General features: G+C 39.2%; 1 protein-coding gene across 1 annotated transcript; it reads right to left on the bottom strand.

Annotated features, from left to right (window-relative positions):
- Window positions 1–9345: 9345 nt before the first annotated feature.
- Window positions 9346–11852, bottom strand: LOC129759391 (ovochymase-1-like). The gene is made up of 4 exons (XM_055756826.1): window positions 10889–11852; window positions 10259–10417; window positions 10065–10200; window positions 9346–9995 (listed from the first exon to the last, which is right to left on the bottom strand). The coding sequence occupies exons 1-4, from the start codon at window positions 11850–11852 to the stop codon at window positions 9398–9400; spliced, it is 1857 nt and encodes a 618-aa protein (XP_055612801.1). The 3' UTR covers window positions 9346–9397.
- Window positions 11853–17192: the final 5340 nt, after the last annotated feature.

The following is a 17192-nucleotide window of genomic DNA, read 5'->3' as shown; positions in this document are numbered from 1 at the left end:
AAGTCTAAATGTGGCTAATTTTATTTAAATGCAAAGAAGTAATTTTGTGAAAATCTGTGCCACCGGGGTTGAAAACAGAATATAGAGTGAAGCGTCGAAATTCTGTTTGGAAGAAAAATGGCCGTCTTCGTAGTGAAATTTTGCGTGGATTCTCTCCAAGTGATTATGATAAGTGCAAGTGAGAGGGTATACCTGCACCATTGAAAGAAGTTCACATGATCATTTCCTGTTTGGTTGGAGAAGGTTTGTTTTAGTGTTGGAGAAGGTTCATCACCGAAATTCGTTTGTTCCGGGTTGTGGGGGGCAACCAGTTCGAGAAGGATACCACTTACTGAGAACGACAATTTTGGAGGACGCCTGGGTGAGATCTTTCCGATTTATTTATTTTTCCATCTCTTTCTCTCTGCTGCTGATTTGAAAAACGTTGTTACTGCTATAAATACCACGGTGGCGAGTAGCAGAACTAGCAACGCGACAATTTGTTTCAGCGGTGCCAGTTAACACGATAATCGATCGACTAACAATGTTATCAAGTTTATTTCACTAGACAAAATTAGCATTGATTTGTGCAATCTCAATTACAAATCATTTAAATTATTATTTTAAGTTCTTTATTTCATTCAAAATTTGACAAAAATAAGTATTCGAATTGACTAATTGACTTTTGTGTTTTGACTATGGGTGATAATTCAACCTATGTTTTTCTTGATTATTTCCAGTCAAAGAACATCTAATTGAATTGGATAAGTATTAGTTGCTGTCTATTTCTGATATCATGTTCAAATGATTATTTATTTCTTTTCATATTTTCAAAGCCCTGAATCTTTTTGTATACATACTGGTTTAATTATACATACATGCATATTAACTTTTATCCTTTCAGATACGTATCCTTTTAAAACAAAACACCATTCATATTTTTATAATTCATTCATATAATCATATTAATCAGACTTTGTGAGTAATTTTCCTTACGGCCATATTCTATCGTTTGGGGTAGGGATTTTTTAGAGGGAATGCATCTGGGGATAACCTGAAGAAACTATTGCAAGCGGAGTGGGTTGCCAACCATTGTACGTTTCTGAGGGTTGGATGCCTTCCTTCGACGAACCATCGGCCGTGGAAGCCCTAGAATTTAATTCGAAGGCCAAGCCACACAGACATAGGCAGGACCTTGCTACCGATGGGGGAACCATACATACATACATACATAGAAAACTTTCATATTAGCTGTCTTACAAACTAAATATTAAAATTAACTGATGGAAGAAATTCTTATAGTATTAAAATTAGTTTAAATCGTAATTTAAATTGTACATTTGCACATGCATAATTTAGAGAGGTACACGAAAGTCAAATAAGTACGAGACAATATCAAAAGCTTGACAACATCGGTATAAGGAAGAGGTGAAAAACCTTTTAAACCAAAACAGGCCTATTTGAATTCTACAACTTTTCGGCGGGCCCAACTTAAAATAATTTTTGTCAATATTTCGTAGAACTTTGTTGGCGATATCATTTGAAAAGAGAAATAAGGTAAAGATACAATAGGGGGAACTCGTTGATGGCCGGAAACCGCCTATGGCCGGACAACATAGATTTTTCACAAAAAAAAACACAATATCCTAATAATGTTTTAACACCATGAACATAACGTAAATAGTAGCCTGATATGGTGTTAGAAATATGGCAATCCAATCTGAAAAGGTAAACCAAAGATAGGCATCTAAAGCTTTTGCCTAGTATTACGGAGAGGATCGCCTAAACTTTGCATTTGTATTGTGGTCAGTTTTTTCGGCTTGTAAATTTTAAACTGCTCATGAACGACATCGTTGATTGGTTATCTTTCGACTACAGGGTCGGGATTCGACCAGATCGAACTGAACGCCATCAGGATTTTTTCGTGGCACTCGAACTTAATGTGCAAATATTTTTATTAAGAGGCTTAATCCTTGATGTTTATGAACCAAAATCGATAGTTTTTAATTCAAGGAATTCATTTAAGTCAAACATTCTCGCTTTTTGGATCTAGAATAGGGATTGTAGAAGATTCATTTTCGGTTGTTTTAAAATTTTCTCATGGCGCTCAGTTCGGTCTGGTCGAAGCCCGGCCAAAGATAACGAAACGGAAGTTCAAACGAAATATTAGGAAAATTAAAAAAAAAAATGCGATTTGTCTATGACCGGACATCAAATTGTTGTATATTGCCGGGCAAGAAAATATTCAAAATTATAGATGATTTCAACTTGAAACTTTCATTTTTTCATCTCTATAGCATCCTCAAATGGTTAGCAGAAGATAAGGATTCAATAACGAAACTATTTTGGGCCTTTGAGAAACTTTGAATTTTGCTGTCCAAAAATTTTTCTCTTGTTTTTTCGAAACAAATGTTTCATTCTGGTTTGTCAAAAAAAAATTTAGATTTGGCTTAATAGAACGTTCAGTATTTGGAAAACACGTACTCATAAGATCTGTACAAGTGATTTCAGTAATTTTGCTACGTTTTTGTGCCATTGGTAACAACTTTGGTGAAGTACATAATTCGTAGTGTCCGGCCATAGACAACACTTTTGGAAATGAGTGAAAACTAACATAAAATGATTTCTCTTACCACATGAATGTGTTGTATTTTTTTTAATATAGTTTAGTGATCATAATATGATACTCTATAAATCAGTAGAGGAACCAATATTTACACAAATCTATTTTTGAAGATATTGTTTGAAAACTTCAAGTGTCCGGTGGTAGACAACTTCCCCCTATAACCCATAAAAAAGCAAATATCTATCATCAAGGTTCAAAAACACTTTTCTTGATATAAACATGATTTTAAAATATTTTTATTCATCTGGCATGTAGATTAACAGAGTAAGAAACAATAACTCGATGTATCCCGTTTCGTTCTCAACTTCTTTCTCCTGGCGAGATCTGAATCGGGAGCATACCTACGTAATATATGCCGCGGACATTGAAGTCCACGCCTCACGCCCGACCTTTGACAGTGCATGCGAACGTGGCATTCCACTACGCAGCCTCCGTGAACATGGTCCATCCAGCAAGGAGCGTTTAATGTGATAAACAATCGCTAATAGGCATCCTGCTGCCACCGCAATTTGCTTGGCCCATTTTGAGCGAGAAGCCTATCTCCTTTGCGTACATCTTGCCGATAAAGCGTATAATATATTACTTAATTACTGCATCGTTTACGTCAATTGACAGATGAAAGTTACCGCTAATACACCCACAAAAAAAATCCTCAAAAATCGTCAAAAACGACCCAAAACAGAGTGCTAAATATTTTCGCATTTTCTATGGATCATGCAGAGTCGAGCTCCCAAGCAAAATGATGCATGACCACTACATGCAAGCAAAACAAGAAAATCATTTTATGGGATTTTCATGCTATTTGATAATTTATCCCAAAAAAATGAATAGTGAGAATCGAACTCACTGCAACATTCTCACCTCGGCTTGCCAGCCCGATATCTTACCCAGTACACCAATTGAGTCGATTAGCAATCGAAGGTTTTTTTGTCATAGTCTTTCTGCTACTGCCAATTACCAACAAAACGCACCTTATTCTTATACCGATAATTTCACCTCCAAGGAGGTTCATTAATGAAGTGGAGTCTGATTTGTGGGTGTAGGACTTTTAGACGAAAAAACTCTTAACGAATTCATGTGTTGTTTATTTGTAATAATTAAAGTTTATTCCGCAAGTCGGACAATATCTGCCGAAATTAATAAGATATTCTTTTTTTTTCCTCAGAAACGCACATTTTTCAAAGCGATTCATAAAAAAAAATCCTTTTTTGCTAAAACCGGTGTAGTGCTGTTCTTTTCTACACCCATTTGAAAGTGTTCTGAGATTTGTCTTGTCGGCGTTGGACGTTGAATCGTTATTGCAATTTATTGATCAAAGTTCTGTTTTCTGAGAGTATTTTCGATAAATTTTTCCAATTTAAATTTCCACTCGAAGCCCTGGTTTACTATCCTTCAGTGAATGAAATGTTTTTTAAATTGAAATTCAGTATTGAGAGCATTGAGATGATGAGAAAGTTGACGAAATCTCATAAAAATCTATAATTTCACAGATTTTCAAGCAAATTTCGTCAAAAAATCTGGGTAGCAGTTTACGTGCTTTATTCTGGAAAATATGTAGGGGATATTGGGGTAACGTGGGTCACTCTGAATATCTCAGATCTATGTTGATATAAAAATCTCAATTCAACTGTCATCGCCGTTGCTTTGCGTAAGCATGTTTTTCTGTATGTTGTTGACATAAATACGCATCATATGCTGCTTTTATTAATTGCTTTACAATAACTATATAAGTTTTGAAATTTAAGTTTAAAGTCAATTTGGATTTGGTGACCCACGATTTTCCACAATTTTTCAAAATCCAAAAAGAAACTTTTTTTAAAACAGAGAAATTAATTAATTTAAAAAATAAAAAAAAATTGCCCGATGATATCTTAAAAATGAAAAGAACCTTTCCATTTATTTATAATGAAAATCTCATTATATTTGTTAAGTAATTTGTTATTTTCCAAGCAAAATGACTCAATTTGGCAATGTTTGGTATGACTTTTTGATGAAATTTGTAGAAACAGTATCACAAAGAATTGTTGCCTATTTTTTTAATTTAATAGCACATAACGGTTTTATCAAGATCCAAAAATTATTTTTTGACTTTAATGCTGAGTCATGTCGATAAGAAATCTAAAACCTCCACCGAAATCGCTTAGTATTGCCTAGGGTGGAATTTCGAATTTCGTAAACCGACCATATATGTACATTTTGTAGATTGGTCCAAAAAATTGACCTGTGCAAGATTTCTGCTCAATCGGATTTGATTTAGGGGTGCCTCAAAGCGCTAAAAATTTCGATTTGTTTTACTTAGGGTAACGCCTAAGAGGGAAATCCGAAAAAGCGAAACTTAAATTTTGATGACAAATGACTTAAAAATGCATAAAAATTCAAGATCTGATAATATCTAAAATATTTTTGTCAAAACCGACATTCTAGGACTTAGTCCCAGGTTTTCCGAACTCCGACTAAGACCCAGAAAGTCAATTTTTGACAACAAACTTTTTTCGAGACATTTCGACGTTTTATGCATTTCTAAGGCATTTGGCATAAAAAAATTAAATTTTCGATTTTCCGTTAATATTCAAGAAATATGTGCATGGTTAATTTTTTTTGGCAGGTTTCGAGAGCCAAGCAATTTTGGCCTTACTAGATATAATAATTAAATTTTCAATAAAAAAAAGTCAATCAGCCGAGCATACCCATACTCATAATTAAATTTCCAAAAATAAAACCAATCAACTGAACACATTCACTTTATCTTTGAAAGGAATGGAAAAAAAGTAATCGCCTTTTTGCTCCACTAAAGTAGATAACATAAATGTTGAACTTGCTAGACAAAATGTGACCAATCCGAACGATTGTGGGATTAATGCATACACTAACAAGTGAATTGCACATTTTTTGGAAAGTCACTAATTAATTATTTTCGGTTCAGTATGGACTAGAATTTTATGATAATCAACAATCTTTCGTAGAAAAAAAAGAGGGGATATAAAAATTCAATTTAGAAAAGCTTCGCTGATGGCATAGCAGTGTCTCGAGAGCCGCTGGTTGCTAATCCTTGGTATAAGCGATGGTTTTATCCGAACACTGCTCGGCTTCGTGGAAACCAAAAAATCGAACTAGAGCGTACATGTTCGATCTCTGGAGCAGTTGAGGACAGTCAACAGCGTCTGTGAAAATATCATAGATAACAATTCGTTGCCGATAGATTCTTCTTTGCCTTAGAGACGGCTTTGATAATTTGACATAGCTCTCTGACTATTTTTGGAGGTGGACGTACGGGATCTTACCAGGGCAAATGGCGTAAAAAGGCTGGAGCAAAACTAAGGCTTTACCTGTAGTCGACTTGCTGGTAGAAAAGAAGCATTTGATCAAAAGTAATTCCAATCTTTCAGGGAGGTTGCTGTTTCGAGCGAGCTACCATTTAAAGCGCATTCGAAAACAACCGAGCCTCTTCTTCTGAAGATCTTTACGTATGAACACTTTCCGGCGTTCACTTCCATTCCATATATTTCGTACAATTCATTATCAAATCTGCGATTTTTAAACAATCAGTAGACGATAGTTTTAAGGCTACTGATAGAATGTTGCTATATCGTTTATAAACAGCACGAAGATAAGCGGTCCTAAGTGACTGCTTTGCGGTACACCAGATTGGAGCTTTATCAAAAGCCTTGGCCAAGTCGATATTTATTGAGTCTACTTGTAGCTGGCTTAGCTCATTAAGGTTATCAGTGCGAGACTCCTGTGAGTATCGGGACTGCAGTATCGATCAGGACTTTAAGTGCTTTGAACTAGCAAAGCGAAAGCAAAGAATGGATATTGGTCGGTAAATCTATTCACAATTAGCGTTTCCAGATTTCTGAATCGCAGAAACAGATGATTTTTTTTCAAAGGGTAGGAAAGGCACCTTTCGAGATCGAAATATTAAAATCACGTAGCAGGGCGTCACAAGCGATACAGCAATTCTCGAGATCAACGACATTGAGTTCAAAAAATGGTTTGGCAGTGTTCCATAGTACATATTATTAGCAGCGATGGAAAAAAATCGCTTCTAAAGATTTTGAGCAGCGAACGACCTACATTCGGACTCGTTCCAATTGCTACTGGCAGGCGACGCCCTGCGTTCTGCTTATGTTGCATGGAGAGATCTCAGAGAGCGACGAGTGACCAGAGATTCGAAGATGCAAGAACAGAAAAAATCCTGTTGCGTGCACTCGCAACGCTATCCCATATCTTCTATATGGCTTGTTGTGCGTGGTTACGACAAGCTACAAATCTCGAAGGATACAACTCCCGAATCTTCCCGATCACGGTGTGTTACAACTTGCGATCGGATCGAATCATGGTGTTCATAATCATGATTTTTTGAATGATCCTGCTCTGTTGTTTGTTGCTTGGTCGTTCGTTCGTTAGTCGTTGGATTCGATTCTTTCGCAATTATGTATCTACAGCGTAGCGACATGGAGTGTTATTGCTGTATTGTTGAAAAAAAAATCCCACCGATTGTGGGTGGGAAGGGGGTTGAAGAGTTTCTGTTTTATGACCATAGCAACAGGTAAACAAATGATCCATTCCAAGCGCCTCTCAACTGTAATCAAAGTAATTTGTACAACTAGAAAGGCTATTTCTTGAGCTTCATTTTCTATAAAAAAAATATTCAGTTACCTTTTTTTTAGAATTAAGCTTGTTGTCGTTGAAATTTAAGAACTTTAATATGAATACTAACTGATTTCAACAATTACTCTTTATTTCAAACAAAACTTTGTCAAAAAACTAGCTATATAAAAAAATATAGAAAAATGATTGTGAAAGAACATTTTTTAAGCATGATGTTAGATTAAGAATAACCACAGCAACTTCACGTTCTAGAACCGGTGATAAAAGTATGTATTTTTAAGCGTTGTGACTGCAGATAGTTATCTCAGCCACAGATAACTTATCTGTGGCTTGAATAAAAATCTTGCAAAAAGATCATGATCTTCTATATAAGAATGAAAAACCGCGCTAAAATGTTCATTATTGAAATTTCAAACTCAAAGAATATTACTAGAAAATCCAAATCGAGCCCCGTATTCAAATTGAATCCCACGGAGAGACTTTTAACGGTATTACAAAACAATAATATGAAGGCACTAGCACAGGGTTCCATGCAAAATTAGGGCCAGATAAAACTACGGAAACCTGAAGTTTGTATAGAATTACGTGTATTTTGTTAGGAATGAACAAAGAATAAATAAATTTGAACTTTATCAACCGTCTTTTAACTTGAATGTTTTAAAGCTTTAATTATGACAATATTTCATCTGAAAAACGCATTTCGATGAGAGTTATCATAAAACAATTATTAAGCTTTTAAATAGGTATATGAGCGTCAACTAACGATCATTTATGTGTTTTTTTTTTTGTAATTGACTCACCAGAAGCTAATTTTTTAATACAATATCTTTTTTTACCATAACCCTTATCGAAATGGTACCTTGGGATACTACAGAGATTGTGATGAATCGATACTTTTCTGAAATTGTCATTAAAATTTGATCGAATGGAAGAGCAGAAAAATGCGGTTTTGTTAAAAAACTGAAAAGTAGAAAAAGTGGCGCTTTGTGACGTTATGATTTCTTTTGCTTATTTTTTGATAACTATTTGTTAAAAAAAACTCTTTTGATTTCAAATTGCAGCAAATTAAATTCTCAACTTTGAGGTATATTTTTGTTTAATGTGTGATATGAAAGTTGCAAACGTTGTGACGTCATGCTGGCACAACAAAAATGCACAAAATGCAGAAGAAATTAAAAATTGACAAAACTTGCAAAATAAATCTAACATCATACAAATTGAACACATTCTATGGCAAGTGGAACGACTACAAAATCCGAATAGAATAAAAAACGACATCAGTTTTAACGGAAACTTTGCAAACGACATGGGAAGATTTAAAAAGTTCCAAAAAAAATTCCCATAGAACAACGCCCGTGCGTATGTTTCTTTTTGTATCTATCCATACACGGCACGGGGGGTTGGGTAACTCGAGAGCAAAACAAATCCTAGCCATCCTACCTAACCAACAAGTGCCGAACTTTGGGAGTGGTTGCAACAAGATGTAGGTAAATCCCAAAGTGTACAAGTCTCGAGTTTTCCCGATCACGGTGTGTTACAACTTGCGATTGGGTCCAATCGTGTGCAAGAGTGACACTCACTCTACGCGAGCGACGCGTACGTAGGAATTTATTCAAGTCCGAGCACAGAGAGTAGCATCCTTCTCCGAGCTACATCACTCCCAAAATGTTGCATGTAGGTATTCAACCATCATCATGCCAACTCGATTCAGCTGCCGACGGGATTGAGTTCGCTCATGGTTTGTAACATACCGAGATCTTGCGACGTTGCGACGTTGCGTTGATCGAATCGAAATCTTTTCTTTTACATCGCTGATTATTAGTACATTCTGGAGAGAGTGAGCTATACACGCTGCTGAAAAATTTATATTTTTATTTATATGCCCCGTTGCAGTATGAGTGAAGGCTCGTGTTTTTAACGAAGGCCATTTTTTAGGAACTCAGAAACCGACAAAATTAGGAAACGTGTAATTCATGTAATTCACAGCCTTAAGGCCAAACACCATATTTTTCGAAAGACATATTGAGATGCAAGAATGTTCGGTGTAGACATATTGATTACATACGAAAAGTTTTGGAAATGCTGTTTAGTTGAATTGATTAGCTCAATCTTTATTATGTTATCTACTGCATATTAACATTGATTTTTAATTTGAAATAGTGTTACATTTTTTTCAGGCACTCATCTATTTCTTCCAAACACATTCTGTAAAAAGTCAATTATGGCTTCTTTGTTCTGATTTATAACATTAGAGAGTTCCGTAAGCCCTCTATGGACGCTTCCCGGATTCTGTCCATAATAGCGCAGTGCATCACCAAGTATATCGACGTCTTTCTTGCTGTTTTCAAAGTAAGTCGTAAGCTCCTTCCCTGGGCCCTTCAACCTTTCAAATGCTTCCTCCAGTGGTTCCTTGTTGTTCTGAATGTATTGCGCAACATATTCCAGCTGGTTTATTTCGGGCCACACTACCAATGTGATCCAGTCCAGAAACGGATCCAGCCGAGCATAGCGAGAATTTTCGCAGTTAACCAAGGGGCCGACCATTCGGTAGAACGATTCGCCCAGTTTTTTCGCCTCCAATCGAACCCCCAGAACGATGCTGTTGTAATCGCACGGAAACTGGCTGGAGGTCACCATCTGCGTTTCGTCATCCGATTCGGTTAACGTTAATTTTGTCCGTATTCTGTTGTCCTTCTTAGTCGGGAATCGTAAACCAGCCAAACTTTCCAAGGTGATTTCGTTAGTATCCGTCCAGAGGCAGGAGATTGACGGAAGTAGTCTAAAGTGAAATTATCAAAAATTAAAATAACATTTGCTTTAATAGCAAAGAATAAAGAAATTTTCTCACTGATCATAGTCTTTCCGCAAATCGATCAGCATTACAGGGCTTTTGGCAAATCCTAGCGAGGGATAGTTGGGTGGAAAAATCGGGTCTACTCTTGGTACAATGAGGTTTTCCGTTGGAAATCTGGCACTCAACCGGGCTGGTGAAAAAAGGTTCCACTGAATTAACGGAAAAGAGCATTCATAAACTATACAAACCTTCTTCAATTCTGCGATGTATGCACCTGTCGGTGCTGAGCAGAAAACGGGGACTGATAATGTTACCCAGACACGTCCTATGTTCACCGTCATATATTTCGACCACGCTCATCTCCACACTCGTGGTTTCCCGCTTTTTTTGCTGATATTCGGCGCACTCTGTAACGGTAGAATGATTAAAACCTCATGGAAAGCATAAAAAAATATCGAGACTAAACTAGTACGGATAACGTAATTTTACTTAGAATGGAATCATTATTGCACCTTCCATCATGTGCTCTGGTCTGGACAGATTCCAAACACATTTACACATTTTTCCGTGAACCGACTTTTAGGCACAAAACTATGAAAAAAGGTGCGAAACGAAAATAGCACAACTAATGTATTCCAATAAAATCAAGATTATTTTAAAACGAATTTTAGTATTCTCTCAGATAATATAGAATTGTTACGAGAGAATCTCTAGCGGTCTAGCTCTATTGATCAAACGAAAACCGCTACCACTTGCTAAATACGTCAGCATCTTTCGGGCCTTATCGGCCATGTTCCAATTTTAGCTACACATTTCAACGTAGGATTTTCCCAACGCGATAATCCTCTTTCTTTTTCTCAAATGCTACAGCTACTCACTTTCATCTGCCTTGCTCCGGTAGTTGAAGACCAGTGGCCGTTTATTCTTCGATTTCGATGACAGGGTAATGTAGTCATCGGTCGCGAAATCAATGTACGTCTTATTGGTCATCCAGGACAAATATTTGGCCACATTGGTGAAACCTGCGTAGCCATCGGTCGCACAAATGTTGTCGCTCGGTCTTGGCTTTTTAAACGAAATGATCCCACCCAAAAACCAAACACCATTGCGGTTGAAGAACAACCCTCCACCACTGTCCCCGTTGCAAACTGTGGTTCCGTTTCTTTGCCCGGCACACAGCATTCCCTGGTTCAGCATTGGTCCGAAGTGAGCTCGATCGCTTCCCAAGCAATCTATATCATCTATCACTGACATTGTGGCCATTTTCAGTGTCGTGGCCAGCTCACTTTCCTCGGTTCTACCCCAACCGATTGTGGTTCCGTTCGCCCCGACCAATCCTCGACGGTTGACACAGGCCGGGTACACGTAATTGGTGAACCTGACGGGTTCCTTTAGATGCAACAGCGTGATATCATTTATCAGCAAATTGATATTGAATTCAGGACCCTGGAAGATTCTATCCACAGACCGTGTTTGAACTGCAGTGTCAGAAAGTGCCCGTTCCAGCTGGTAGACCCCTAAACGTACCAAGATTCCTGACCAACCAACAAACTGTTGACTGGTATCATCGTACAGGCAATGGGCCGCCGTTACCACGTAAGATTCGCTGATCAAGGTTCCTCCGCAGACGTACTTCTTCTTTTTGTGGTACAATGCGGCATGCCAAGGCCACTCCCCTCGACGGGCATTCCGTCCTCGAATGATCAACTCCTCGAACGGTTTCTGCGGAATTCCACAGCTTCGGGCCTGTATCTGATTACCTTCAACTTTTGGCAGCTGTTGGACGTAGAACGCCGCCAACGCTAGAAGCACCAGCACATCAAGTCGTTTTCTCAACAGCATCTCGAATAAGACTGATCACTTGAGCCCGAAAATACTTGGTTTTATTTATTTTGTGACCCAAAATTCGCACAGCGAGATTAATCCGCGAATATGCCCTATGGCTCAACATTGCGTTGATAAGTAGTTAGTTAGTGATATGGTACAGTTCATTAATGTAAAAATGTTGAGGATGGAAAGGAAAAACCGGGAATTTGGCAGTGTCACTGAGAAACCATAATTCTTATCACCAAAGTAGAAAGATCCGATTCAATACACTTGACAATGCCTAGGAAAATTTCCCAACACTTGAAGTACAGTTAATTTAAAGGGTGTCCATGATAAAATTGCTCTAGCTTTTTAATCGTTGGTTAGAATTGAATTATAATTTGGGTGGATTTAGTTCACAGTGCATTGTTTTTTTTTCCTGTAGGGGTGAGCCCACTGCGACCAGTAGTTGATCTATTGTGGTGTTTACCCCACGTTACTATATGCTGTCAGGTTCACCTGCACTATTAATTGGAGTGACAGTTGACTGCTGACTAAGCATTTTATCCCAATCGGGTATGATATCAAAGATGTATGATATAACCTTCTTAGGGCTGATATGCAACCATATGTCTTGTGCGCTTATTAACTTTGCCCCAAGTACACGCTCTCTCCTATTTAGGAGGGCGCAGCAATTGCATAGAAGATGCTCTGCAGTTTCTTTTTCGAACCCGCAGAACCGACAGTCATCGTTCAGAATTATGTTTATCCTTTTGAGATGCTGTTTTGTTGGACAATGTCCGGTCAAGAGACCTGTGTAAGTACTTAGTTCGTGCTTACTTAAGTTCAACATGTTTTTAGAGAGTCGTGCGCTTGGTTCAATGAATCTTTTTGCCTGAGTTGCTCCCTCCACTGTTTTCCAGTTGGAAATAATAGTGGTGCTTTCCCAGTTCTGGAGCTCCATAGTCGATAGTTACATTGTATGGTATGTTTAGGTTGAAAATGGGCTCCATCCAGTCATCATTTTTCACAATAAGTGAGTTTAATTTAAATTTCTTTAGGATTTTGAGATGTCCTGTAAGATCTCCTTCATAGAGAGTTTTGTGTTTGGAGAGTCTCAAGGCACTACGTTCCGCCTCTAACTCAATGAATTGATGTAGAGGCAGAATATTTAGTAGTGCATTTAGAGCCTCATTCGGTGTGCTTCGCTTTGCGCCAGTTATAGCTAGCGTTACTAGTCTTTGGAGCTTCGCTAGTCTTTTCTGGGCCGTTATTTGCATAGTTTTGGTCCACCATACCAAGGAGGCATACGAGATTTTGGGTCTTATAATAGCTGCAAATATCCAGTAGATAATTTTCGGCTGTAGTCCCCATTTTTTCCCTACTCCTTTGAGGCAGACCCATAGAGCTGTTGTAGCCTTAGCGATTACATGCTCTATCTGTGGGTTCCATGATAGCTTTGAGTCTAGTACTATGCCTAAATATTTCACTTGTGATTCGAGGTTTAGCACTTCCCCATCTAATGTTAGAGGTTTTAGTGTAATTTTTCGTCTCCTAGTGAAGGCTATCACAGTAGTTTTGGAAGGGTTTATGTTTAGTCCCTCTTCCCTGCACCAAAATAGTGCTTAGTTGAGTGCAGTTTGCATTCTATTAGACAGCACATTCTCATGTTTTCCCCGAACTACAATAACTATGTCGTCTGCAAAGCCAATAACTTCGAATCCCATGGATACAAGTTTGTTTAGGAGGTCGTCCACTATCAAGGACCACAATAACGGTGATAGAACCCCGCCTTGAGGACATCCCTTCGTTGGTGTGGCTTTGATTGTAAGTCCTCCCAAGCTTGCATAAATGGTTCTGTTTATTAGCATCGCACTAGTCCAGTTAACAATTGCCGAGTGGCACCCTCGTCTTTTCATAGCTGTTTCGATTGAAGTGTGAGATGCGTTGTCGAATGCCCCTTCAATGTCTAAAAAAGACGCGAGTGCTATTTCTTTTGCCTCTACAGTCTTTTCTAGTTTTTGTGTAAGGGTATGTAAGGCCGTAACCGTGGACATACCTTTTTTGTAAGCGAACTGGAAGTTGTTTAGCTTACTTAAGCTAAGATACTGCGATTTAATATACTCGTCAAGTATCTTCTCCATTATTTTCAAAATAATGGACGTTAGACTAATAGGTCTGAATGCCTTAGGTTGTGTTTTATCTTTTTTTCCCTGGTTTCGGGATAAAGATCACGCACACCTTCTTCCACTGAGTTGGAATATGACAGAGGGTCATACTGGCGACGAACATCTCTACCAAGGCAGGTGTTACCATTTGTTTAGCTTGCTGTATTTGAATTGGTAAAATTCCATCTTCACCAGCTGCTTTGAATGGTTCGAATGTACTTATTGCCCAGTCAACCATTGAAGGTGTGAAGATTGTGCGTGATTTGCGAAGTGCTTCATCACGTCTGACATTTCGAGTGAGTCTTTCAATCGGAGTGTCATTAATCTCTATTCCTTCAATGGATTCTGGGAAATGCGTACTTAGTAGTAATTGAAGCGTTTCATTTGGGTTTGTAGTGAACTCCTCGTTCTTTTTCTTCAATTGAGCCAGTCCGTTTGAATGTTCTTTTGATAGAACTTTCTGGAGTCTGGCAGCTTCGGGTGTAGTTTGCACGGTTTCACACATGTGCTTCCAACTACTCCTCTTAGCTTTTCGAATGTTTTTATTGTACTCTGTTAGGGATTTGCGATAATTGTCCCAGCTTGAGTCAGCTTTTGCTTTGTTGAAAAGTTTTCTTGTTTTTTTCCTCAACTTTTCTAGTTGTCTGTTCCACCAAGGAACTTTCCTGTTTGAAACAAGATCCTTGAGTGGGCAGCTGGCTTCGAAAGCGTATATAATTTTATTTGTGAACCTGTTTGAAGCTTCCTCTAATTGTTTTGTTGTTCGTATTTTCGTTTCCAACAAAGGATTGCAAGCTTCAAGTGTGTGTTTATAAAAACTCCAGTTGGTTTTCCTGGGATCTCTAGAAACGTCCTTGATTATAACCCCTCCCACTATGTCGAATGAGATATGTCTGTGATCAGACAGTGATTCTTCATCCGATACCTCCCAGTTTTTAATTTTATCTAGAAGTAGTGGTGTGCATAAAGTTAAGTCGAGGACTTCTTGTCTATTTCTCGTTATAAACGTTGGTTTGTTTCCCTCATTGCAAATTTCGATATTATTTTGTGAAAGAAACTCTAGTAAGGACTCACCTCTAGCGTTGATGTCGGTACTTCCCCACAGCGTGTGATGTGCGTTAGCGTCGCAGCATACGAGGAATTGCTGGTTCTGAGCCCGGCACTTTCTCATGTATTCTACAACCATCGGTGGGGGTATATCGGTGCTATCTCCGGGGAAATACGCTGACGCTACACTTACCGTGTGCTTACCTTTCGGTGTTGGTATTTCGACCCTTATAGCTGCAATGTCTCCGCTGATGAATTCTGTAAAGGGAGTAAATTTAATTCTATTGTTAACTAGTAAAGCAGTCCTTGGGTGAGAACTGCTTTCATCGTATAGAATCTTACCATTCGGCGTGTAAAGCCTTTTAACTTTACCCTTGTTAATCCAAGGTTCCTGGATAAAGGCAAGGTCCAGGTCTTCGGCGGCGAATCTTCTGAGTAGTGTGCACGAGGCTCCTACGGCATGGTGAAGATTCACCTGGACACATTTTAAGGTGTTTATTTTGGTAGTGCTTTGCCCGTGGATGTGGGGCAATGCACCGGCTTTTTGCCATTTGCACATGTTTGCTTATCCTTTTTCGGTTTGCTCCATGTGCTCGGTTTTTTCGGAGCCGTTTTATCGGTCTTCGGTTTTGTGTTAACAGGTTTATTGGAGGTTAAAATGCCCCCAACGCTGCTCATCCCGCTCGGTCCTGGTTTCTGTTGATTAAGTTCCAAAATACGGCCCTTATACAACTTACCAGTTCCTTCTGGTGAGCAATCGGCATTGGATCCACTGTGGCTCTCCTCGTTGTTCTCGTTAGTCCCGGGATCTTGTCCCTGGTCCATAGGTTGGCCCTGGTTCATAGACTCCAGTTCATTGAGATCTGATGAGGCCTCAGTGGTACCTTTGCCAATCGTGTCTCCTTCTGCGGATCGGACTTGGTCTATCGCCGACTGGTCCTTTACAAGGCCCGGTTTAGGCAGCCCAGGTCCTTGAGCAGCTTTGACGGTGTTTTCCCCTCGGCAACCCCGCTGTCTGTTGGATTCTATCGGTTTATCTTCCAGATCTTACTGAAACCAAATCCGTAGTAGATAACGAATTTCCTTTTCTCTAACTCCCTCAAAGAATTTTCGTCCACGGTGAAGACTACTTCGAGAGCCTCGTTCCTTTTTTGGATATTATAGAACCTCCAGCTTTCGATGCTCAGCTCTTCATTCTGGCTTTCTATAGTAGCCTGAACAGTTTCGATGTCGTCTTCAGCAGCTCCAGGTAGGTGAGCCTTTAAAATCTCCGATCTAGGAATTTGGTTTTCCCCAACGGCGATGAGCTCTACATCTACCCATGGTTTGAGCACTGGTGTGACTTGTTGTAGCCAGTCCGCTGTGGCCTGATCAAGACATGTCACTACCATGAACCCAGATTTAAAACAACACTGCGCAAATTTCGGTTTTAGTTTCTCCAACCGTTGGCCGAGAACTGCCCGTTTTATCGCTTGTTGAATCAGTTTAAGTTGCTCTGTCGTCAGCTGTGTGCTTGGGTAGTTTTTGGCGAGTATGCCTACCCTAACAGAGCTAGCAACCTCTTTGTAAGAGGGCTTTTGGTTGCCATTTTTGTGGCCTTTTGTTTTCTCGAACGGTCTCCCTGGGCGATTGGCACCATTCGACCTCCCACTCGTTATTTTTTGTTGTGGTCGAGACTTTGTTGGTTCTTTGGGATCCGGTTTTGTCGTAAGGGCTGAAGGTCCCTTTGCCTTCTTGGCATTTGACTTTTCCGCGCTGCTCGAACCACTGTTTTCTCCATTTGCATTTTTTGCAGGTGGTGTACATTTTGCAGTGGAAATTAGGCGCATGGCCTCTTCGTACGGTACATTTTGAGCGAGATACTTCTTCAGTCGCTTCCGTCCCGCACCGCTTAGTTGCCGAGTATCTAAGTTTTTCTCTCTGATTGGCGTGTCGATCTTTTTGATGGTGACATTAACCCCATCATCGATGCTCTCGTCTTCCGCGGGGGAGTCCAAGGCGGAAGAGGAAATGGATGGCACTCCCGTGAACGACTCGATAGAGAGCTGAGACAAGCAGTCGGCACTCGTTATATTTTTATTTTTATTTGGTGTGTTCATTATTTGAATCCCACGAGTAGCTAGGGAAGAAATGGTCCGCTGTGTCAGTGCCCTGCTTTAAC

Source organism: Uranotaenia lowii, unplaced genomic scaffold, assembly GCF_029784155.1.
Source record: "Uranotaenia lowii strain MFRU-FL unplaced genomic scaffold, ASM2978415v1 HiC_scaffold_148, whole genome shotgun sequence".
NCBI classification, from domain to species: Eukaryota; Metazoa; Arthropoda; class Insecta; order Diptera; family Culicidae; genus Uranotaenia; species Uranotaenia lowii.
This window is presented reverse-complemented; position numbering and strand designations above follow the sequence as displayed.